The sequence below is a fragment of the Lepisosteus platostomus genome, chromosome 22 (assembly GCF_059453375.1).
Source record: "Lepisosteus platostomus isolate fLepPlt1 chromosome 22, fLepPlt1.hap1, whole genome shotgun sequence".
In the NCBI taxonomy this organism is placed as follows: domain Eukaryota; kingdom Metazoa; phylum Chordata; class Actinopteri; order Semionotiformes; family Lepisosteidae; genus Lepisosteus; species Lepisosteus platostomus.
Genome location: NC_142632.1, coordinates 15,917,515 through 15,942,046, shown reverse-complemented (window position 1 = coordinate 15,942,046; position 24,532 = coordinate 15,917,515). Strand labels below are relative to the sequence as shown.

Genomic DNA, 24,532 nt, shown 5'->3' with positions numbered 1-24,532 from the left:
GTAGTTTCTTAGCTTCTGGAAGCAGATACCTGCCATCAGGGAACAAAAATATTTCATGTGATATTATGCAATTACTACAAAATTATCACGGAAATTCATTATCTCGTAATTATGAGATGCCAATGATCAATTGAGCATATGAACAACCTATTGCATTGCACAATGACAGCACCTGGAATGTACTGAGAGCTCAGCTCAGCGTTTAGTGTTTATAACAATGTCCAGCACTGCAGAATTGGAATGGATGTGCCTTCGACTGGGGTTTATTCATACTGAAATGTTACAGTTTGTACCTAATGAGAACATAATCATTAAAGCCGTGAGGACTCTCACATATATCCTTTTAACTGCTTAAGACTGAAGGTCTTTTAATGATAATGTAGGTATTGTATGACAATTGTGCTATTGTGTGGTTATCACAGAAAGTATGAGATAATGTAGTCTTGCAATTATGAGGTAATACAGTACATGCAATATTTTGTCTGTTGTGGCAGCAATGTGCTTCTGTACTTTCTAGAGTGCGAATCATGGTAAGGTCATGGAAGCATCTTGTTGTTCAGTCACTGTTTTTACTGCTTTTTTATCAGCTTGGAGATATTGTCTAAATCACAGCTCTGCAACAACCTTCCCATGAACAGGAGGCCTGTGGAAGGTTCTTGTCATACCGATTGGTTACTGCTTTCCTATCCCACCCCCCTGTCCCAGGTGACTTTCTGCTGGAACAAGCTACCTGCTTTGATATTAAACACAGACAAAAATCTTGTTAACATGGTGAAGTGTGAATTGCTGTCAACTGTATGTCATGCCTTAGAATCTACACATGCCTTGTAAACCAACATTAATGAGGTGTTTGAACTGAAAGTGATTTTTTTAAAGGCAGTCTTCAAATTTTGCTAGCTTACCTGTGAAAGCTTTTAAGGTCTGTGCTTTTTAACAGCAGACAGCCACATAGGTGACAGCTGGGATTTCCACAAAGTATTCTAGAATCTAGATCATCATCTTAGTTCTTGAAAACGTATTCAAATCTCATGTGTGATTGTTCAAGGAATATCTTAATTCCTGTGCCTGGAATCGGACAAGCGCATACGCGAGGCTGTTTCACATTTGTCTGCTTTGTATGCATGAATGGATGATGAAGTCACAAATGGGAAAGAAAAGACATCTCTCATGTGACCAAAAACTCTGAATAACTTGATGCTGAATAATCTGAGCTCGTCTGACACCAAAGCAGTGTTGGCTGGTGTGTGTTTTTCACCACTGGTATGACTAGTGTAACTAGATACTGCAATGTGCAAATAAAATGTTCACAGATTAAATCTGGACTATTATATTTCTTTTAAACTTTCAGGGAGGTCTTTAGATTCTTATATTTCGTTTCACTGTTGTTTCCTAAAGATGATGGCCATAGGATTACAAATCAAGAGATGATAATTCACTGGATATTTACTGGTGGACATGTAATAGAACTAACACAGGAGTTCATATTCTCATTTAAGTCTAAGGTTGTATACATGTCTTTTGAACTACGAAATTGAATGCAAAGCAGATTTGTAGTAATGATTGTTTTATATATACAGTGCCTTGCGAAAGTATTCGGCCCCCTTGAACTTTTCAACCTTTTGCCACATTTCAGGCTTCAAACATAAAGATATAATTTTTTTATTTTATGTGAAGAATCACCAACAAGTGGGACACAATTGTGAAGTGGAACGAAATCTATTGGATTTTTGAAACTTTTTTAACTAATAAAAAAATGAAAAGTGGGGCGTGCCAAATTATTCGGCCCCTTTACTTTCAGTGCAGCAAACTCACTCCAGAAGTTCAGCGAGGATCTCTGAATGATCCAATGTTGTCCTAAATGACTGATGGTGATAAATAGAATCCACCTGTGTGTAATCAAGTCTCTGTATAAATGCACCTGCTCTGTGATAGTCTCAAGGTTCTGTTGAAAGCGCAGAGAGCATCATGAAGACCAAGGAACACACCAGGCAGGTCCGTAATACTGTTGTGGAGAAGTTTAAAGCCGGATTTGGATACAAAAAGATTTCCCAAGCTTCAAACATCCCAAGGAGCACTGTGCAAGCGATCATCTTGAAATGGAAGGAGTATCAGACCACTGCAAATCTACCAAGACCTGGCCGTCCCTCTAAACTTTCAGCTCAGACAAGGAGAAGACTGATCAGAGATGCAGCCAAGAGGCCCATGATCACTCTGGATGAACTGCAGAGAACTACAGCTGAGGTGGGAGAGTCTGTCCATAGGACAACAATCAGTCTTACACTGCACAAATCTGGCCTTTATGGAAGAGTGGCAAGAAGAAAGCCATTTCTCAAAGATATCCATAAAAAGTCTCGTCTAAAGTTTGCCACAAGCCACCTGGGAGACACCCCAAACATGTGGAAGAAGGTGCTCTGGTCAGATGAAACCAAAATCGAACGTTTTGGCCACAATGCAAAACGATATGTTTGGCGTAAAAGCAACACAGCTCATCACCCTCAACACACCATCCCCACTGTCAAACATGGTGGTGGCAGCAATATGGTTTGGGCCTGCTTTTCTTCAGCAGGGACAGGGAAGATGGTTAAAATTGAGGGGAAGATGGATGCAGCCAAATACAGGACCATTCTGGATGAAAACCTGTTGGAGTCTGCAAAAGACCTGAAATTGGGACGGAGATTTATCTTCCAACAAGACAATGATCCCAAACATACAGCAAAATCTACAAAGGAATGGTTCACAAATAAACGTATCCAGGTGTTTGAATGGCCAAGTCAAAGTCCAGACCTGAATCCAATCGAGAATCTGTGGAAAGAGCTGAAAACTGCTGTTCACAAACGCTCTCCATCCAACCTCACTGAGCTCGAGCTGTTTTGCAAGGAAGAATGGGCAAGAATTTCAGTCTCTCGATGTGCAAAACTGATAGAGACATACCCCAAGCGACTTGCAGCTGTAATCGCAGCAAAAGGTGGCTCTACAAAGTATTAACGCAAGGGGGCCGAATAATTTTGCACGCCCCACTTTTCATTTTTTTATTAGTTAAAAAAGTTTCAAAAATCCAATAGATTTCGTTCCACTTCACAATTGTGTCCCACTTGTTGGTGATTCTTCACATAAAATAAAAAATGTATATCTTTATGTTTGAAGCCTGAAATGTGGCAAAAGGTTAAAAAGTTCAAGGGGGCCGAATACTTTCGCAAGGCACTGTATATGTGGATTTAATGTGAATTTCATGAAACAGCATGGTCCTGGGGCCAGAATGAGGGGCGCCACTACACAAAAATGCTGAGACTGATTGTTTTCTTTCCTGGTGCCCTCACGGCCCTCTTTCCCTGCAGGTGGGAGGGACGAAGACAGGTGTGGTGCGATATGTGGGAGAGACTGACTTTGCCAAGGGGGAATGGTGTGGAGTCGAGCTGGATGAGCCTTTGGGAAAGAACGACGGCGCAGTGGCAGGAACCAGGTGCAGTGTTTTCTTTCTGTTATTATTAGTTTTGAATCTGCGACGGACTGATGTCCTGCCCTGCGTGGACCCCGCCTTGCGCCTGTTGCTTGCCAGGTTAGGCTCCGGCTCCCCCGCAGCCCTGAATTGGATGAAGTGGTTAGAACCTGGATGGATGGATTTGTTGTAATCATATACAGTACCCACCCCATTTTTGTGAGCATCCCTTGTTTTAACATTCAGCTCTCTGGCAACAGCTTCTGCACCTGTGTGGGAGAGAGTGAGACCCACAGACCTGCTCCTCCAACACGCCCGCCTGCAGAACCAGCTTTGCTTAGTGCAGTGCAAGCTCCTCAGTGACTGGCGGGAGAATTTGAGCTGGCTGGAACAGCTGCACATCTCTAACAGGCCTCCAGCCCCCCGGACTGTCACAGGCGTTGCTGAAAAGCCCTGGCTAACCATTCCCCACCCTACCCCTGCAGTGCTCCCTCTTGGAGAGCTCCCAGGCTTAAATCTAGGATAGGTCTTTAGTTGCACAGTTTTACATATGCAGCTAGCTTTGAAAAAGTAAGTCCTCAGACAAGAACTGGAGACTCATTCTTGTGTCTGTTCTGTGATTTTTGTGTCCTGCCTACTTTCATCGGGGCTGAAACCCCACCCACCGATGCTGACTCCCGTTTCCCCGTGATTGTGTGTGCCGTCTATCCAGGTACTTCCAGTGCCCCCCCAAGTTCGGCCTCTTCGCCCCCATCCACAAGGTGATCCGCATCGGCTTCCCCTCCACCAGCCCAGCCAAGGCCAAGAAGAGCAAGCGCATGGCGATGGGGGTGTCCTCGCTGGCCCACAGCCCCAGCAGCTCCTCCATCAGCTCTGTCAGCTCCGTGGCCTCCTCGGTGGGCGGCAGGCCCAGCCGCAGTGGACTGGTGAGGGACGGGGGTGTCTTCAGGTCTCTAACTAAGCAGGGAGACAGAGGTTGTGTCTGCCACAGCTGGGAGAGCCAGCCTGTAGGCCTCAGGGAAAATGGTGTGATCGCAGTGGTCATGGAGGTCAGTCACATCCGTTATTTAATCAGGAACACCACTAAGATTTCTGAGGAGAATGAACAGGGAACATCGCTGGCTGCCTCTGGTTACATTTTTATATTGTTACAAAAACACCAGTCTTACTGCACAATCATCTGGACTAAAGACACTTGGCTGTATCTAAGTTAATATGACATGCCTCTTAAATGTGTTCATGTGGAAGATATTGGGTTTTTTTAAATTATCTTCAATATAATTTTTCATCGTTTTCATATTGAAATGCATCTAAATTACTGATTACTTGCATGTCATTTCTCTGTCACTCTTCTATGGTTCTTTCACAATAAACCACTTCACTGTGACTAAGAACCAATGTTAATGGCAAAAAGAAAGACCCATGCAATGCTGGTAACTGGCGTTTTCTCCTGTAAGTAATATCTTTAGACAAACACAGGCAGGTTAACATGTTGTTGAAATTGCACTGATTCAGATTTTTTGGGGGGTTATACCAATTCCTGTTCCTGTGTTTGCAGCTAACGGAGACCTCTTCCCGCTACGCACGCAAGATTTCAGGCACCACAGCCCTGCAGGAGGCACTGAAGGAGAAACAGCAGCACATCGAGCAGCTTCTGGCTGAGAGGGATCTGGAGAGGGCTGAAGTCGCCAAGGCAACCAGCCACATCTGCGAAGTGGAGAAGGAACTGAGCGTGCTTAAAGCTCAGCATGAGCAGGTAAAACTACTACAGAACACTTTGCAAAGGAGCTTCTTGGTTCAGGACTTTGCACTTGCTTATGACAGAGCTTCATTTCTCACCCTTAAGAAACACAGGGTAAAAAAATACCACAATCTGTGCATACAGGATGTCGCATAGTGCTAAAAGAAAAATTAAAGCATCAGGAATTAAATTGGTGCTGTTTTTTATAACAATTATTTCAGGACATAAAAACATAACAAAAATCATAACAATGCAAAAATATAAAAAGGAATATTTCCCACAGAAAAAAAGCAAAGAAGGGAAAACAGAAACAAGAGGAAATGAGCTATTTAAATAGACTTTGTAAATAAAAAATGTCCCTCTTTAAGCTGACAGTTTTTGCCCTACAGCAACGTGGTTAATCTGTACTTTCTGTAGTGAAACAAAATAAAAATATAATCGTTTTGGGATTGATATTGTTTATGAAATAAAACAGTGTACAATCATGGGTTTACTGAGATTTGTTGACAGGAACATTTTACTCAAAATGAAATCTCTCCTCTTTCCCTCCCAGTATGCCACAGAGACGGAAGCCAACCTGCAACAAGTGCGCACCCTACTGGCCAGTGCACAGAAGGAAAAGGTGGAGCTCGCCAACCAGCTTGAAGAGGAAAAAAGGTAAGAATGAAAAGACAGAACCTTTTTTACACACCTTCACTCGGACCCTGGGGGACTTCCACAGAGGCTGAGGAGAATGCAAATGTATTTGTTGTTAAATTGCTGCATTTCTCAATGGCAAAAACACTTTATTGGTGATTCATCGATTTCATATCTGTGCGATGGGCGACCGGGTGGCACTGTGGATAGCATTGCTGTTTCACAGTGCCTGGCCCCGGGTTCAGTTCCTGGGGTGCAGTCTGCTTGGAGTTTGTATGTTCTCTTGGAGTTCGTTTGGGTTCCCTATAGGTGCTCAGGTTTCCTCCCACAGTCCAAAGACATTCTAGGGGGTTAATTGGCTTCTGGGAAATTTTCCCCTGGTGTAAGTGTGTGTGTCCGTGTGTGTATCTGTCTGCCCTGTGATGGACTGGTGTCCTGTTCAGGGTGTGCCCTGCCTTGCACGCATTGCTTGCTGAGAGGCTCCATCTATCCTGCAACCCTGAATTGGAAGAAACAGTTAGAAAATTAATGGATGGATGTCTTTGTTCCCCCAAAATGTAAATATTTTTACTTACATCTGTGTTTATTCATAATTGTGATTTGTGTAGTTTACTTCTTTGAAAGTAAACTCCGAAGCTCAGCTTTTGAATGCCTTCCAGACATGCAGGCTGGGGAAATGGAGATCAGGTTGACTCTGCTTTGCAAGACAAGCTGAGAGACGTTTTGCAAGAGCCAGACTGGTCATACTTAATGCCAGCCCTAGATTTCAAACTCTGCAGCTGTACTCTGCTCTTTGTTGACTACCGGTGGTGATCTTGTGTTATTGCAGGAAAGTGGAGGATCTTCAGTTCAGGGTGGAAGAGGAGTCCATCACCAAGGGAGATCTAGAGGTATTTGAAACCTTTTCCATTCAGTGTGGCTGATTCAGCATCAGCATCTGCAAACCTCACCTGATCTTTCCCCTGTGCTGGACAGAGAGAAGATTATATGATATCCTGCTATTTGCAAGTACTTGTTTTAAAACCAAGCAGTAATCTGCCTTTAGTGTATATCTTCTCTTTAATGGAAATGATCTTTCCTAAAATGAAAAGGCAAATATTTACAGTTCTCACAAGATATAAGTAGTGGATAGAGCATTTCGTCACACAGTATGATGAGAACTTTATGGTCAGTGTTTCCCTTTAACAGCTAACTTTAATATTCTTTCCATTCCTTTACTGATAATTTATTACTTACACGATGTATGCAGAATTTAAACAGATAACTCCACAGATCTCCATATCATCATAGTGGTAATTGAGCTTCATTTTGCTGCCAAGCCATGCGCATGCAATATCTTTTACTGTAGCAGAAGGTCAAAGATCAGCTGTTATCTACTACTAACATTTCTGCTTGGTAATACATTGTTGAAAAATTAATCTGCTGAGTGTAAGCAGTGTGTCACGACTTTCTTCTTGTAGAACAGATTGTTCCTCGTCTAGCCTATGCTAACCAGATTGCATCCAAAGGGTTCTGTATCTTTCTGTGGATGTCATCAGTGCTAATGAAACGGCTTCCAGATTTCAGCGTCCCCCTCCTTCTCTTGCCTGACTCTCTTTCCTGTCTGTCCTCCTCTTTCTGCTTCCTCTGCCTCTCCCACTCTCTCTCTCCCCAGACTCAGACGAAGTTGGAGCATGCCCGCATACGGCAGCTCGAGCAGAGTCTGCAGCTCGAAAAGTCAAAAGCTGAGAAACTGCAGAAAGAATTAGAGGAAAAGAGGGTAACTCAAAGCAGTCCCACTGCCCTGGCTGAGAAACGGGCTGGCTCGATTGCTTTCCGTTTTACTTTGTTTAATGGGGATTTTGCCTTCCATGCCCACTGCACATGCTTGCTGCTGGCTTGTTCCAAAAACCTGATCTCCAACCTTCAGCCTGCACCTCACTTCTGTTTGCAGATGTTTGGAATATTGATAACAGGGAGTCACATTGCAATGCTAAATATCTCCTATAGAGTACGTTGGACTCCTCGTGGATCATGTCCGTCTAAAAGGAGGCTTGAGCAATTTTTGGTTTTCCCTTTTCTATTTTTCCTCTTAATTAGCGAGGGTACGGGAGTATTTTCCATTTGCGCCGAGAGAAGGCTCTCACTTAATAAGGTGAAAACCACACCAACCTGTTTGTACTGTACATCTCAACAAAGGCTGAAACTTTTCAGTCTTTAAAAAGGCAGTTCACATATTATTTCTTTATTGATTGCCTCTGATTTTCCTACATTAATCATTGACTTCATTGACAATGACCTAAGTGATTGCCAAGCTCATCTTAACAGAACACTTTTTGGGAAGCCTTTGTCTTGAATGCAAGTTTTTCTGCCTGTTTGCAAGTTATGAATTACAAAGATGTTAGCATTGTAATGGACCAGACAAAAGCTCCCAAGAAATATTAGTCTTTGGCATGTTTCATGGGCATATTCATCACAGGCCTTCATATCGTAGCTCCAGATTGAGACCATCATACCCTTGGAGAAAACACATGCAATACAATGCAGACAAACAGTTCAATTACAGCCTTTTTGACAGTGCCTTTTACATTCCAGGACCACAGAGAACCTAGCAGATAACTACTTCCAAGTAGTTCTTCCAATTAAAACTCCCCTAGATTCCTAGAATCCTAACTTTGCTGGGCTGAATCCTTGCTGTAATGACTGTACAGAGAAGTTATCTGACCAAGTATCACAAAGATTTATTACAAGGCAGGAGCGTGTTATGGACTGGAAGCCTGCAGAATTGTCTGTATTGCTGGGAACTGCAGTACTGCTTCTGTTTGCTAACGAACCTGAGCTGTTCATTAGCCATCCAAGGTTTGGGACAAAAAAATAAGGTAAATCTGCTGTCCCCCCTTTCTCCTGTCTTTTCTCCAATTCTGACTTCGCTTGTTTAAACCACATTACGTCATGTCAACATGCTGACACGTTACGTCACAAAGCTTATTGTCATGTCTGGTCAAAGGGATGCTAAATATCAGAAGGATAAGTCAGTTCTTAAATCTGTTCTGTTACCATTTCCAACTGCACGTCTTCTGCCACAAACCTTTCCTACCCTCACATGTAGTACAAGCCGGCTTCATGCTGAATGGGTTTTCTTTTAGCAACCATTCGGTTTGTTTCAAATGCTTCTGCACTGGTTTTGTGGAAGAAGATCCAGTATTTCACTCTGTGTTGACTGCCTGCTTGGAAAGAGCTATGTTAACATGACTGGCTTGCTTGGCTTCTAGAACGCTTATTTCTTTGTGACTTGCTTTTTCCTATGCTGTTCTTGCTGGTCGAACCTGGTTAGAACCTGGTAGGGAAAAAATACTTGATTTTTCAGTATATTGCAAAAACCTAGTAAGTTATTCTAGCACAAAACAATAGGCAGTCTTGGTTGTTGTAACTCATAGCATAAAATTAATATGTATTTAGGGTTCAAAACTGTGTTTGTTATGTTTTGATTTAAAATGAAGCACCTGAGCATACATCTGATTTGTTTTGCAGTTTTGCTACTCCTCAACTGTTTGGAAACACATGCATTTGATTTGACACTCTTTTCTGATGTCAAACCCCTTCCCACATGTAATGCGTGTTTTCTTTATTCCCAGCAAACCACCGTGGAGGAGAAGAGCCGGGTCCTCCAGCTGGAGGAGGAGTTGGTTCTGCGAAAAGCGGAGGTTGAGGAGCTCCAGCAGAGGCTGAGGACCCCCGGCCTGGCTGATTCGGGAGACCCGGGGCCGGGGGTCAACACCGAGGCCTTCCTCCTGCGGGAGCAGCTCCTGGCGGCAGACCGCGAGCACCACAGAGAGAGCAGTCAGCTGCGGGAGAGATATGAGACAGCCCTGAGCGCCAGCCAGAAGGAGGGCGAGCGTCTGAAGACGGCCTCAGGGAAGCAGGTCCAGGAGATCAGCGACCTGAAACAGAAGCTTCAGCAGGCCACCCGAGAAAACATGGAGATGATGGACAGCTGGAAGTCCAAGCTGGACAGCCTGGTGTTGGACCACCAGCGTTCACTTGAAGATCTGAAGGTCTCCCTGACTGCAGACGGCACAGGTGGCCAGCACAAGGAGATGGTGGAGCTCAAGGCTGCCCTAGAAAGCCTGAAGATGGAACATCAGCTGGAGCTGGAAAACCTCAAGGCCAAACATGAGATTGAGATGGCTGTGTTGGTCAAGGAGAAGGAAGACTTCCGGGCCAGACTGCAGGAAGTGCGGGACGAGATGGAGGAAGGCAACGAAAACTGGAAGAGGCAGACAGAGGCCAAAGCTGGGCAGCATGCGCTGGAGATGAAGGAGGCAACCGACAAGCTGAAGAAAGCTGAGCTCCAGCTCTGTGACCTGGAGAAACTCCACAGCGAGTACAAGGAGCAGGCCCAGGCCATAGAGTTCCTCAAGGAGCAGGTCTCACTGGCCGAGAAGAAGATGGTGGACTATGAGACCCTGCAGAAGGCTGAGGTACAGAGCAGGAAGGACATGAGGACATTACAGGAGAAGCTGAGGGTGGCTGAAAACCAGCTACAAGCCATGGAGGCAGACCACACACCTCAGGATGCCAATGTAAGCCAGAATTGACCAAACCTGCAAGTATCTGTCTATCAGTCTGACCAAAAGGAGGACTTTACATAAAATTGACAATATTGTGTTATATTCAGTTATTTCCAATGATGTAGAAATGTGCTTTATGAGAGTTAAATTCATTTTCGAATAGGAGGGGTGAATAGCTTTGGATGTCCGGCTTGCATGAGAGCTGTGGGGGGGGTGAGGGGGGTCTGTAATTAAAAAAGGACAAATGACAATTAAACTTAAGGACAGAGAAGGGGTGTCTAATGTTTAAGGGGACACCAGCAATGAAAAGCTTCTCAACAAACCTACTGTTTCCTTTTAGATGATAGAAAACAATGACATCTCAGAAGAGAAGATTAAATTGAAACAGAACTTGGAAGGTAAAGTAATCAAATCTGTTGAATTTATGAGAATCGCCAAAAGGCCGTGGTTTGCCAGCGAATCGAGGAGCTAGGCCAGCAGCAGACCTGAACAGCCTGAGGGGTTTATCTTCAGGCAGCGTTCTTCAGGAGGAAACTAATAATTGGTTAAATGATGTAATCAGGAGCTCAAGTGGAACGAAATCCAGAAGAAATATCTCTCAGGACTCTAAGCCTTATCTATACCTCTTAGGATTGTATATACTTAGACCAAATTACCTTTAATTTGTGAATGAACCTTTTATGAGATATCTCATCAAAATCTTTTAGAACTCTTAATATATCATATCAGAAGCTCTTTATTGTTTGATCGAAAAATTCAAAAGGGTAAAAAAGAAATTCCTTTTCTAAAACCATGTTGGCTGTCCCTTAAAATGCCATCATTTGATTAATATTTTTCTAGTTTTGCTTTACCAGCGACAGAAGTAAAATTGATTGCATGTTAGTTTCCAGATCTTGTAGTGTGCCCCATTTTATGAATTGGTCTTATATCTGGAATCCTCTTGTCTGTGATTGAATCATTTCCTTAGTCATAGCAGAAATATCCCACTTAAAGGTTTATGAACAACATCCCTCATTTCCTTAATGACAACTTGGAAAATACCTTCAGGCCCCAGTGATGTATTAGTTTTAATCTATCCTAGGCCCTGTAATCTCTCAGGATCAGTTATTTTAAAACTAAAATCTTGTTTTGCTTTGCCACAGTTAAACTTCCTGTGGCACCAATTTAAATAACATAGCATAATGCAGTCTGGACAGAGCACTATGTACTCCACTAAAAATGAAGCCCTGTCATGTTTGTCTTCTTCCCACAGAAGCCCTGGAGAAGCTCACAAAAAGGGAAAAGGAAGTGTCCTCTCTCACATCCCAGGTCGACGCTCTCAAATCCCAAGTAGCTGGTAATTTCTTCTGTCTGTCCTGCAGTACCTTGTATTCTGCTATTCCATCTGATTCCAATCTCAGCAGGGACAAAACTAGAAACTGACCACACACCACACACAACACGATAGGATGTACAGCAGCAATATGGAACACGGTTTTTAAATGGTAACTAACTCAAAAGTAGATCAGGAAGATAAATACAGAATGTATTGAGGCCAGTGGATTCCTCAGTATTAGTGACTGTGAAGTGAGTGCTCTATATTGTAGGGCGCACACGCTGGTCCTTTGAGTGTACAGTATATCAGAATTTGATGATTTATAATTTAATAAACAGAGCCATTCTTTGCCCCATATGTGTGTTCTAGAAAATGGCCAACTTTATAAAACTCTGTTCTCAATCAAGCTCTGTTGTTCTCCCACAGGCCTGGAGAGCAAGTGTCGATCTGGGGAAAAGAAGGTGGACAACCTTCTCCGGGACAAACAGCGGATAGAAAAAGACCTGGAGGCTATTACCAGGAAATCCCATGATGCCTCTGGACAACTGGTCCTCATTAGCCAGGAGCTGCTGAGGAAGGAAAGGTGAGTTTTTCCTTCCTCAGTTTTGTTTTCCTTCCTGAGGTTTCAACCTTTTCTGTGCTTCTGGGGTGTGATTTCTGTGTAACTCTTGCGTTGAGGTCCAAAACCCTTACCTGGTTATTGGAACCCTACTTGAAATAAAGGAAAGTAATTGAAACATATTACCTGCCACGTCAGGTTTTTTTTTAACAGAGTAAATCCATTAAATCCCAAGTATCACTTGCCTTTCATTCTTATTTTCCTTGGCTGAGATGTATTCTTCTTTGTTTTCCCACGTTCCCTTGCAGACTTTGTATCTGAGGAGACGTTTAAGCCTGGATCATTCTGTGACAGATTAGGCTGTGTCTGCAGAATTCATCTTGGTTGTTTAGCAAGCTGTGCCACGTTCATTCCAGCAACCTTGAATCACCTCTTTGCATTGTAACTTTCAGGCATTATTGAACATCCTGCCTGCCAGATTCCCTCCACTTTGTTTAAAAGCAGTTAAGGTAATTAGGACACTTAGTCTGATTAAAGCTTAGACTAAAATGTCAATCTTCGTCTTAATCGATACTCGCTTGGTTCAGCATGTTTTCATTTTGGAGAAGGAAAGGACAATTCTAGGTTGCTGATTGCAAAGCAATTTAAACTAAATATAATGAATTATATGCACATACAGTATCTTAAAAGCTTCCATTTGGATTGTGGGAAGTATTCTACAGTCTGAGGACCATATTGTAGAACTAGCCTGTGTCAGTCGCTGATGTCGGTCAGGAGGTCACTCTTTGGTCACCCAAAATTATCTGAGCAGTGATCAAGCTAGGTTGCATTAAAGGTAATCAAGGAAAAGATTGAATTCCTTTTAGCAATAATGCATTTATTAAGAGATAGTGTTCCATAATCTACATTGTGAGAGGAAGCCATCAGCAGAACACCCACACATCTCTCTCAGACAGGTGTAGGAGTGTTGTACCAAGTCTCTTTTATCAGTGAGGCTTTCAGTAACAGGACCTTATTGATTCATTTTCCAGCTTTGCTAAATATAAAGTTATAAGTTTATTTCCATCGATGATCAAGACCGTCGTAACGTCTAGCATTTGACGAGCCAGCTGAATGTTGTCCCAGGATCAAATGCAGCCTGCATCTTTGAGAGCGACAGTATGGATCGGTAACCATTCTTAGACTCACAGGGATGATCCGTCTGCCTGTGTCTCATTCCCAGAAGCCTGAACGAGCTGAGGGTGCTGCTCCTGGAGTCTCCGCGGCACTCCCCTGGCCTGGACAGGGACCTGGGCCGTGAAGTGCACAAGGCGGAGTGGAGACTGAAGGAGCAGAAGCTGCAAGAAGACATCAAGGGCCTGAGAGAAAAACTACTGCTGCTGGTGAGGCTGGGGGACTGCAAAGTTGGGATCACTAAATATTTAGTGGTGGAGCACTAGGATGTTCATTATCCCTGTTCCTTAGGCAGAACACAGGTCTTCATTATTGACTGACATGTTGCGAATGATAACTGTCAGTAGCCAACGGCAGTGTCTTTACGGGGAACACTGGAAAGGAAGTAATTACCCACCATACAAGCTGCTTTGATATACCTTATTGTGCTTTAAGATTGTGCTCAACCTGAACGCTGAACCTGAGTGATCAGAATTGTGGAAGATTGCTCTTCTTTTTTATTGGCCGTTTTACAAATTTGTCAATAGATGTCTGGAGACATTTACAGTACGTATTTAAAACCTTGCTCAGGATCGGGAGAAGTCTTCTCCTGACCACCGCCGGTACTCCATGATTGACCCCTCGGCCACGGACACGGAGCTGAGCCGTCTGCAGCAGAGGCTGCTCAGCACAGAGGACGCTCTGCGAAACGCGCTGGAGCACAACCAGCAGGTGGACAAGCTGGTGGAGGCCATGCGGACTCGTCCGGACAAGACCCAGGTAACCTGGGAAGGCTACTCGTCTTGTTTATAGGAAGGCTAGAAATGAGAGGAGGCCATTCAGCCCATCTAGCCTCTATGGGAGAGAATAGTTATTGACCCGGGAATCTAATCTATCATATCTATAATATATATAGCCATGACTGGCATATTCTCACAACCCTAGGGGGTTCATATTCTGGGGATACAGGAGATGCCAGTGTCAGTAGCCAGAACTCCTGGGTTGGGGACTGAGTCCTCCCTCATGCCTAAAGCTGTGCATGTCTTCCAGGCTTTGGGCAGCTCAAATTCTGCCAATGGGATTCACCAACAGGACAAGCCCTTTATTCAGGAGGTGAGTAAGGCATTACCAGGGTTTGGAGGCGAACACTCCAGTCCTCTTCCACATGGGCTCTCTCTTAAAATGATTCAGCTTGGAAAATATTCACTACATGCAGTGTTACATGCTATTGAGCATGTGAGTGTTCATATTATCAAGTGGAATACTTGCCACTAGTCAGAGAAAAGTCACATGGAAGGCTATCCAACTTGTAGTCAAATCTTCAGGCAGCATTTTCTGTTCTTGAATACTAGATATATTGTACTGTGTTTTTATTATTATTTTAATTTATGCTGATTTAAAATCTGTGGATATTTTATGTAGATGTACTGTATTACTATTTAGCAACTGCTCACTGCTGATGAGGGTCATGGTGGTCACAGGCTGAGCAGAGCAGACCAGACTGCCCTTTCCCCAGCAACAGTGTCCAGCTCCTCCTGAGGGGCGGTACCTACAGTCTGGGGACTTAATCTCATCAGAGGTGGCACAGTGATGCAGTGGTTAACATTGCTGCCTCACAGCACTGGGGCACCGGGTTCATTTCTGCACTTTCTGCGTGGGGTTTGTATGTTCTCCCCATTTTGGTGTGTTTCCTTTGGGTTCACTGGTTTCCTTCCACATTTCAAAGACAAACAAATAGGTTAATTGGCTTCTGGGAAAATAGCTAACAACTAACTTATTGTATGTGGTATCTTTCTGAATTCATTTGACTGAATTATCTATAAACCATTCAATATGTTTGATTTCCAGGAAAAGCACTGATAAAGGAAGAGAAGGTGACAGGAAGAGAAATCAAGTCACATGTCTTCAAACTCGAGTCTCCAAAGGCATCTTCAGAGAGACTAGCCTCACACTGGGACAGTGGAGAATTGCTCTTCTGACTCACTGGCCTCCTGAAGTTGCTTTAAGGCATTTTCTATTTCCAGTTTTACCAAACTCCTGGGTCTGTGGTTTAGTATTAAGAAATAAGTGATCACCTTTTTGATTCCACAGACCAAACTAAATAGTGTGAAATCTCACATCCACCCTGATATTCCTGAAAACTGTGATGGATCAGACTTTTTAAGGGTACAGTTCTCCCCCACCATAGTTTTCAGATTTCCGACTGAGAAGCCTGGAAATTCAGATGAGCTCTAATGGCATTAGTACTGAGTCAGAAAGCTGGATCCTTGTTTGTCTCACAATTGACACCAACGACTGGAAGAGCTATCCCTTCCCTCTCCAAGAGGTGTAAATTGATACGTGCGGGTGTGTGTGTATCACCAATCACTGGGGCAACCTCATCATTGGGATGGAATCAGTTTAATCAAGATTTTAACTCACACTTGTATTTTATTTATTTCTTGCAATAGTGAAGCACTTTTCAAGTGTACTCTTCTTAATCTTATCTACATGGGCATGAGATTGACACATGCAGATTTAGAACAACCTGCAAACCTTTACTTTGTCTACAGGAGCTATGAGGCCTAACATCTTTTCCAGTTGGTTCTGTATCTACATGTGAATTATTTTTGAGGTACTAGATTTGTCTGAGACTCTGTTTTATAAGAGTTGAAATGTTACTGTTATGGACCTGTGCATAATGCTTTATCCAGCCTGAACTGAATTCAGCAGTGGAGATGAACAGTTTATTCTAATAACTAACCATTCTCAACTGAACTCCACTGAACTCTGCAAAACTCTGTGCTCGACTTGACACTGGCAAACCACTGCAATTTTGTAATCTTAGAAACTGTCATAGGAAGGATGCCTTTTAATTTAAAATGTCAGTATTAATTGAAAATCCTTTAGTTCTGAACCTTAATTAATGGGTAAATGTCTTAATGTGAAGGGTAACCAGGTAGCCAAGTCATAATCTCATCTAATAGTATGGCACCAGAATTTCAACAGAGTCTATGCTTATATGTCTATCTTTCTACATTCGGGGATGTTCTATACAAAAGTGGGCATTACAGTACATACAGTACAAGTGAGCATCATTCCTTTCAGGAGGCAGGCTGCCATAAACATGTTGTGAGGGAATAGGATTACCTCCTGAATGGCAAGTAAAACTCTTGTAACATAACAGTCTAGTGGGCTTATTTTGGGCCAGGATTGCCATTTGGTCAGGTGGGGCATAAAGGAAACACGGGAACAGAAGTGCCAGGAGGAACCCAAATTCTGATGCCCACCTCCTCCCCCATTCAACAGGAACAGAAGGGGGTCCTATGTGTACCCCTCACCCAACTATTTGGTGAAATGACGCCAGTCCAAATAAAAACCCAAAAGATGCAACTCGCTTAATTTATTTTTGCTCCAGAGAATACAAAGACTGCAGAAACATAAGAACAGTTCCAAACAACAGCAGGCCATTCTGCCTAACGAGCCTGTTTGGTAGTTAGTAGCTAACTGATCCAGGGATCTCGTCCAGCAATTTCTTGAAAGAAGCCAAGGTGTCAGCTTGTACCACATGGCTGGGTAGCTTGTTCCATACTCCCACAACCTGTTGAGTAAAGAAGTGCCTCCTGTTCTCAGTTTTAAATGCACCTCACAGTTGAAAGAAAACCAGGAAAAGTTACTAGCAGCTGGATGCAGAAGACAACGAGCTTAAAAGACTTTGGTTTATCATCTTTTTATGATAATTGGAATCTTGTGTTACGAAAGCTTACCATTAACATTTTGTACAGCTCCCATTCTGTCTTTCACATAGCAACACTATTCTCTCATGAGGTCCTGTGATGACATGTTCTTACATGCAGCTTCTAGTACCTTCCAGAATTCATTATGGGCTAATGAGCTCCAGAAGCGTTGAATTAAATTCTCCAGAACCAAGATGCAAGAAATTCATCTGTCATTGATTTGATAACAATCAAATATGTAACATCTTGATGAATCTGTGAAGGAAAAGGAAAAGATGTCTTAAACTTGAAACCAAAAGGGAAAACCTAAAACCAAGGCAAAATGACAACAGTCAGAGAGCAGGGGTATCCCTAGTCTGGAATTTAACGTATCTGTAACTCTGAAGTCAACCAGTTCAAGATCGCAGATGTAAATCCTGTCATTTCCTATGGTACTGTATCTCCACAAATCCTAAGACTCCTCAGCTATTAAATGTTAAAAGTAATGGACAATAAAAAAGCTGCTGTGTTTTATGTGCAAGGTTATTGTTTTTTGTTTCAGTATGATTTATGTGTGAATGAGTGAGGCGATGTTGTGCACCTCTTAGTTTCCCAGCTCACCAGATGCACATTTTTAACTTCATTCCCATGATTCCTGATTGTCACTTGCTGATTGTAGGCTCTATATCTCAAAGGCTTTCACTAAAGCAAACAATATGTACAGTCAAAAATACTGATCCAGTAACCTTTATTCTTAGAAATAAGGATGCTGTTATAAGCTTATTATTTGTAATGTAGCTATGTAGTTTCAGAGAAGAGGTAATTGTTAAGAAATTGTGAAAAATGACTGTAAAATCTACAGTATATTGGCCATCCATGATTAAGGTTAATTTTCTTTTTGTTTTTATATGCATAAAAGAGATAACATAAAAGTGGTATACTATATATTTTCTAAAAAAAAAAGTGAATAAAAATCCTAAACCACTACCTGTAACATCAATGGCATATTTAGAATGTAGGGAGGAAAGGATCCACACCCTCTAAGTGAAAGTAAGTACTGTAAAAAATAGTTTCCTTCACGCTGGAAATAATCAGCTCTGTTTCTTAGGCAAATGTTTTTCCAAGGGAAGCAACCTGTTTAAACTGAGCCACAGATCAATAATGTTTTTGTGCACTTCCAATTTAAAAATATGATTTTATCTATGGTGAGGGGTAGGAATAAAACATTCTGTTTTATAAGTGGGATAAGAGATGAGGGGTCTCCAGTTAACTGGAATAATATAAGGATCTTAGAGCTTTTAGTATTTCAGCTCAGTTTATTTGTTTACTGTATACACAAGTGCAATGAATTACACCTTAATGTTTTACCTAATTTTCTGGGCAATAAAAAACATATATATCCAGCTTTTTATATCACAAATGTTACAGACAAAAGACTTATTGTTGCTTGTTTATATTGTTGCTTTTCTGTAATTTTTTAAAAATATCAAATTTAATTAGAATCTATACTTCTATACACAAAGGTAAATTAGTAAACAAAGGTGAATTTGTGAGTTAGCTACCACATACTTGCTTGGGATGGTAGTCCTTCAGTGAAACCCAGACTGCTGCTCCAGGTCATGTTGGGGGACAAGCAGGAGGTGATGTCTTCCTACTGGACCACAATTTCCAAATTATGTCCCTATGTGGTGTCCAGAGGCACTGGGCTGTGGAGGCCGTCCTTAGAATAAGATGTTAAATGAGGTCCTGACTTGTTGTTCATGGCATTTTTCAAAAGAGTAAGGGTTTTAACATCTCTGTCCTGGGTGAATGTTAAGGGCTTCTACAAAATGGCCTTCCTTACAGTATGTCAACCAGCTGAAGCAAGCTCTTTTTTCTCCACCTGAACTGATCGCTAGAGATTATTATTAACAGCTGAGGAGGACACATTGTTTGATTAATGCCCTCTAGCTCCAATGTTTCTATTAAAACGCCATTGATCATTTGACCACTTAAACCAAATCAGGATGGAATCAGTTAAAGACTACACCAGTGAGAGCCATGTGAATTATTGTTCAGTTTGTATAATATGCATTAACAGCTGCACTGCACTCACAATTCAAAGATATACAGTAAAAAGACTAGAATTTATATCAAGTGCTTTGCAAAAACCTTAAAGTGTTTAGAATCTAAAGCTTTATTCAGAAACTAGCCTGTTAAGTCATATTGTAGAAGCGGAGGTTCTTGGGGTGCTGTATGGTTGTTACAGTGCACTTTCTGTAACATATCCGCAGTTCATAAAATTTGGATTGCACAAGACTCGGATTCGCGGAACTTCAACATATGCAAATTTCCTTCCTTGCTCGTTTCATACAACCACATGAAGAGACCAACCATTTAACTGTAAATCGCTCAGTTTGTCTATATTTAAAATTTAAATTGGCAATTGATGGATGATAATCGTCTATATCGATAATATATTTTTCGTTGTTATACGCGTTAGCAAAAATATATTCAAACCCAAATTGCGTCTTTTGCTGCTTTTAATGCAGTTTACATATTCATTTGGGATCGTTAAAAGACACAGCTCTTCCTACGCCTTAGAGGTACTGCAAATCTAATGCTGCAGATGAAACTCCTGCCGTCATACAAAGTATGTATCGGTTGCTTCTGGCATATAGTTACCTAAGATAAACAGCTACAAACAGCACAAGGAATGCAGTTTGAAATCTGATTGCACGCATAATTGGGATAACTTTATTCACGGCTGTAGCGTAATTGAAAAGCCAGATAATTCTTTTTCTGTAATACCATGTGGAAATATTTGGAACCTGATTTTGGGCAAGTTTGAACAAACAGTGTACCCAGGGCATGGCTCAGTGGAACTCGGGGCAAAATTCCAGTTGGCCGCAGATTATAGCTCAGACTCCAAAGAGATAAAGAGACCACAGCCAAAGCGAAGATCACATGTTGTAACTGGAGCGTGTCAATCCTAGCAAATAAACATTTTTTGTTAAATACAGAATAATTTTATTCAATTACTTAAGCACATACGGAACCCCTCGAGTTAATCAATGTATCGATATTTCACTAATGTTCTACGAATTATATACTGGCACAATTAAACAAATAAAGTTTCGCTTTCACTTTTTTCTTCCACTGAAGTTTATTTTAAAAATCACCGTGGGAAAACAATTCAAACAGGATTGAAAAACATGCCTTCAGGTCACGCAGTATGTCACCGTTGTACAATTGTATGACCTCCAATATTAAAATTGTATGTTAATATTAACTGCACACACACGCTCTTAAAGTGATAATCTGTAATCTGGGCATAGAAATCTAGTTCACAAAAATGCAGTCAAATCGCCCCTCGTATCAAAATGAAAACAGACCACAAACTGAGCTGTGTTGGGTTTTTGCGTTCAGGACTCGCCTCTTGCAATTAATAATTTTAGGTGGAACTGGTTTTCTAAATAGGGAGATTTTTTTTTGTTCATATGGCAAAAATTCCCACTTCACGTCCAGTTTGTTTCCCCCACGGTTTTGCAGGGGTTCCTTAATCCTATATGTAAATTACAGCCAATAGATGCTGTTGTTGAGTTGGGTTGGGATTAGCAGAGGCGAATGAGTTTCAATTTTACTGGATTACAGAACAAAGAGGGGAAAGGGGACACGCTCCTCCGTTAAAGAAAAGAGAAAGAAAAGGGGCATAAGAATAATAATCCACCAATCGGGATTTATCAGATTGCCGAAAACCAAGAATGCTTCGGATTATCGCGTTTCGGGAACACATCGCTGGTATATAGAAGAGGTTGAAAATCTATCTGTTTCAATTGGATTAAAAAGGAGAAGACGGCTGTGTGTTTCGGGATTGACAGCCCAGGGAAATTAAAACGGTCTTTTCGGTAAGCGCCGGACGCATCTCTCGCTTTTTAATGAATGAAAGAAGCATAAAAAAATAAATCGGGCGAGCACGTGACTTTTCTGAAGGGTATACAAATTGTGAAATTACAGATTATAATTCTGGGGGAGGGGGAGGTGCGGGGTCGATTATGTAGCATTGTTTCTTACAGGCAGGTCGTCTTCGGCGAAAGCAACGACAAATTGCGAGTCCAGGTTCATTTTCCTTTAGCGTTTTTGACAGTAATGTTTGTCATTTGCCGCTGTGTCCGTAAACTAATGTGCGAGGTTCACATTTCTTATCTTGACCCCGATGACAGCGCTATTTCAGTTGAGGGAAGGGAGGAGGTGGTGGGCTGGCTACTTCTGGTCATTGTTTTGTAAGAAAGTGACATTCGCGGCGGTCCAGATTAAACCTGCACTTTTCCATTTCGCGTGCGAAACCTGCACGACTCGTCCTGTGCTGAATGAAATAACATCTCTGACAGCGTTTCTGGGAAGTGTTACGGATGAGGAGCTCAGAATTAAGATTTCTCTTGGTTGTGCCATGATTGTCGCTGTAAATTTGTTCGTTTTAACTATTGCTCGTCTCGTAGTTGAGTAATAAATTACTTCATTGGTAACAGTACTGCTTCCATTATGATCTTGCACTACTGCTAGATGGGTATGTTTACACTCTAGAAATTAAAAACCTGGAATATACACTGATTTCAAATAGCGCTGAAAATATTTTAAGATAGCAGATTATGAATGAAAAGACGTTATGAACTACTGTACATCTAAATACATTTAGAGAAGGATTTCATTAAATCCCAGCAAACCAAGGAAGGTTTTAGTAAGCAGTGCAAACTGCAATTGTTTTGCCTAACAAATACATTGCATGGAGCTGTCAAATAATTATAATACTCTATTTCAGTATTTTCTTTATAGTCTCAAAGTTTTTTTAATCTGCTTTGAGATCTGGCTTTGTTTCTTAGCGGTGTACATTTTTGTGCAAATTAAAAGGCATGCCGTTAAAAAAAAGCTACTGATTTCTGGCTGAGTAAAGTCCATATCCGCTGGAAGTTGTGAAAGAACTGTGCACTTGTGTGTGGATTCATTGCATGTGAATGTTCCTTGTTAAATCAACAAGGAGCTGGTCAAAATGTAACTTTGTTTCAGGTTCAGTTTAGATAGTTACTATCTTGTGGGTGGTGGGGATATAAATTCATGGATTCTCCAGAATAATTACTATGTGTTCATTATGACTGTTTCCACTTTTAAGATGTGTCTTAGGGTCAGTGAAAACATCGCTGGGGAAATGCTGTTTGTTACAAATAGGTACTATATTTGTCAACAAATACTTGTTTAGCATGTAGGTTCTATATGGAGTTTCTGCAAGAGAGAGAAATTCTGGTGTAATACCACAAGACACAGAGTTCACCAAAGTTTCAAGAGGGGCTCCACTAAATTAGAGGAAGCATCTACAAAAGACTCAACATGAACAGCATCATCAAGGAGTCACAGTCATTGACCAGCCAGCTAGTTGACTGGTACCGTATAATATTCCAGTTGGCAAGATACATATTGGATGATTTACTATTCCAAGAAGACAATAACTCTATTCACACCTGTTATGAATTTAGATTTTTTTTTAATGTAGTGTGGAATTACAGGGTTGTGGACCAAAAAATTAAACCACTTTTGTGGTTAGAGATTTTTTGTAAAGCAAGAGCTTACACCCAGGTGTGGCTCCTTTGTTAAATAACATTCTAGCATGCTTAAGGTGAAGTTAAAAAAATGCTGTACAAGCCTGGTGGCCTATAATTATGGCTATCATAGCTGGAAGAGGAGAATTCTGTGACTTTGAAAGAGTTGTGATTGCTGGGGCGTTTGGTTGGAGCTTCAGGGAACGAGACAGCTCAGCTTGCTGATGATTCATGAGGTGACGTCAACATGCAACTCAAAAGGAAGACACCATCAACATAGGGGGGGAAATGAAATGGACAGCAGTGTGGTCTCCAAAATTGCATAATATAAAAGTGCAAAGCAAAACACGTGAGCAACTGTAGATCAGTTGATGGCAAATTGTAAGATGGGCCAGTTCCAATAAAGAATGGTCCACCAAGAGCTCCACAGAGCAGAATGCCATAATCAGGTTGCAGTGCACAAAAAACTGCTCATCACAGCTGGCAATGCACATTAGCAAGTCTGGTGGTGCATAAAGCACAGGAAATAGACTATTGAGCAGTGATCTGGTCAGGTGAATTATCCTTCACAGGGTTGTTGACCAACAGATGAGTGCACATGTGGCACCAGTCTGAAGAACTCTCCAGTTCTGAGTGCTTGATCCTAACAGTGAAGGATGCTGGTGGTTCCATCATTTTGTGTTGCACATTTTGTAGGGATAATGTGGATGCTCTTTCCCATAGAAGATGGTAATCTTTCAGTAATAGTACTGAGTGATCATCTTTACTCCCTGTGGCAGGAGGAGAAACTTCCAGAATGACAATGCCCCCATTCAAAGAGCATGAGTAGTCTCCCAATGGGTTGATGAGCATAGCACAGTCACCAGTTCTGCTACGAGTTGAGCAAGTTTAGGATATTCTGGAATGAGGCCTGAGACTTTCTCATCGAAGAACAGTGCCGCGTCCTTCCTGCAGAATTCCAGATGCTGGGAGACTCTATGCCACAGCACATACAGGCCATGCTGGAGGCACACGGCGGCCCAACACCCTACTAAATCACTTGACATTGGTGCTTCCTTTTTTGTGCACTGCCTGTAGTTTAGTGTAAGATGAGTTTGCAAAAATGTAAGACTTTTTGTCATGAGTCAGTACAGCCCTCACAATATCAAATGCGGTTTCTGATAATTTTGCTTATCTGGTTTTGCACTTTTAACTGGCATGTAGAGAAGTATAACCTCTGTATCTTCTCATAGGCAAGTCTGTTGTAGAGGCTTTTTTTTAGATCCCATTTTTTCTCTCTGAATTAGGACATTTTGTAAAGCACTTTGATATCCTTAAGTGTAAGTAACAGTCAATGATTAGCACAAGGTTAAATACTTTAGGTATTAAGTGTTATTAAAAAAGTCTCATACCCAGAATCTCTTGTTGAGGGTATTAGAAAAGTATTGTATATTAACAGCAATGAGCACTGCAAGCTGCTTAGTGAAAAACCTCTCAGAAATCCATGATACCCTCTTTGAGACCACAGTGATATCTCTGCACACCATATGGGACATTGCTCAGTGAGTAATGAACAGATTGCAGACTTTCTCAGGAATGTGCAGTAGTGCCACACCAGCTTTGAATTTCATCAGAAATGTGATCATTCCCTATGAATCGCATTTGGTTGAATGTTACCATAAATTACATAATATACTGTATTTACTCAAAAGATCTAAAATTGTGCACAGATGCTAGAGTATCCGATGTCCTCTGTGTGAATAGGAATATTTGCTGGAGTGTGGAGTTGAGTCAGTGTGCAAGCTGAAGTGGAATAAGCAAGAGGTTCACTCCATGCCGAAAAGTTAAAAGACAAAAAATTTACCTGTGTTTCAGCTTAGGAGAGCTCATTAGGTGATC

The 24,532-nt window shown here is 41.7% G+C and overlaps 2 protein-coding genes across 10 annotated transcripts in view; both read left to right on the top strand.

The window, feature by feature from the left end:
• The window catches only part of clip2 (CAP-GLY domain containing linker protein 2), a 99,920-nt gene extending 82,302 nt beyond the window's left edge, over positions 1 to 17,618 (top strand). For 7 of the 9 annotated variants that reach the window (XM_088615686.1, XM_088615689.1, XM_088615688.1 and 4 more), the window contains 14 exons: positions 3,336 to 3,460; positions 4,149 to 4,362; positions 4,995 to 5,192; positions 5,731 to 5,834; positions 6,643 to 6,703; positions 7,468 to 7,572; positions 9,428 to 10,375; positions 10,704 to 10,761; positions 11,616 to 11,699; positions 12,105 to 12,261; positions 13,460 to 13,619; positions 13,981 to 14,169; positions 14,440 to 14,502; positions 15,238 to 17,618. In XM_088615686.1, the coding sequence (XP_088471812.1) occupies positions 3,336 to 3,460; positions 4,149 to 4,362; positions 4,995 to 5,192; positions 5,731 to 5,834; positions 6,643 to 6,703; positions 7,468 to 7,572; positions 9,428 to 10,375; positions 10,704 to 10,761; positions 11,616 to 11,699; positions 12,105 to 12,261; positions 13,460 to 13,619; positions 13,981 to 14,169; positions 14,440 to 14,502; positions 15,238 to 15,249 (2,478 nt within the window). In that variant the 3' untranslated portion in view covers positions 15,250 to 17,618. The remainder of the gene's footprint in view (positions 1 to 3,335; positions 3,461 to 4,148; positions 4,363 to 4,994; positions 5,193 to 5,730; positions 5,835 to 6,642; positions 6,704 to 7,467; positions 7,573 to 9,427; positions 10,376 to 10,703; positions 10,762 to 11,615; positions 11,700 to 12,104; positions 12,262 to 13,459; positions 13,620 to 13,980; positions 14,170 to 14,439; positions 14,503 to 15,237) is intronic. The other 2 variants (XM_088615692.1, XM_088615693.1) reach the window with 2 other exon arrangements.
• A 3,042-nt stretch (positions 17,619 to 20,660) lies between these two features.
• The window catches only part of gtf2ird1 (GTF2I repeat domain containing 1), a 29,663-nt gene continuing 25,791 nt past the window's right edge, over positions 20,661 to 24,532 (top strand). Inside the window, exon 1 of the mRNA XM_088615706.1 lies at positions 20,661 to 20,971. The gene's annotated coding sequence lies outside the window, so the exon portion shown is untranslated. The remainder of the gene's footprint in view (positions 20,972 to 24,532) is intronic.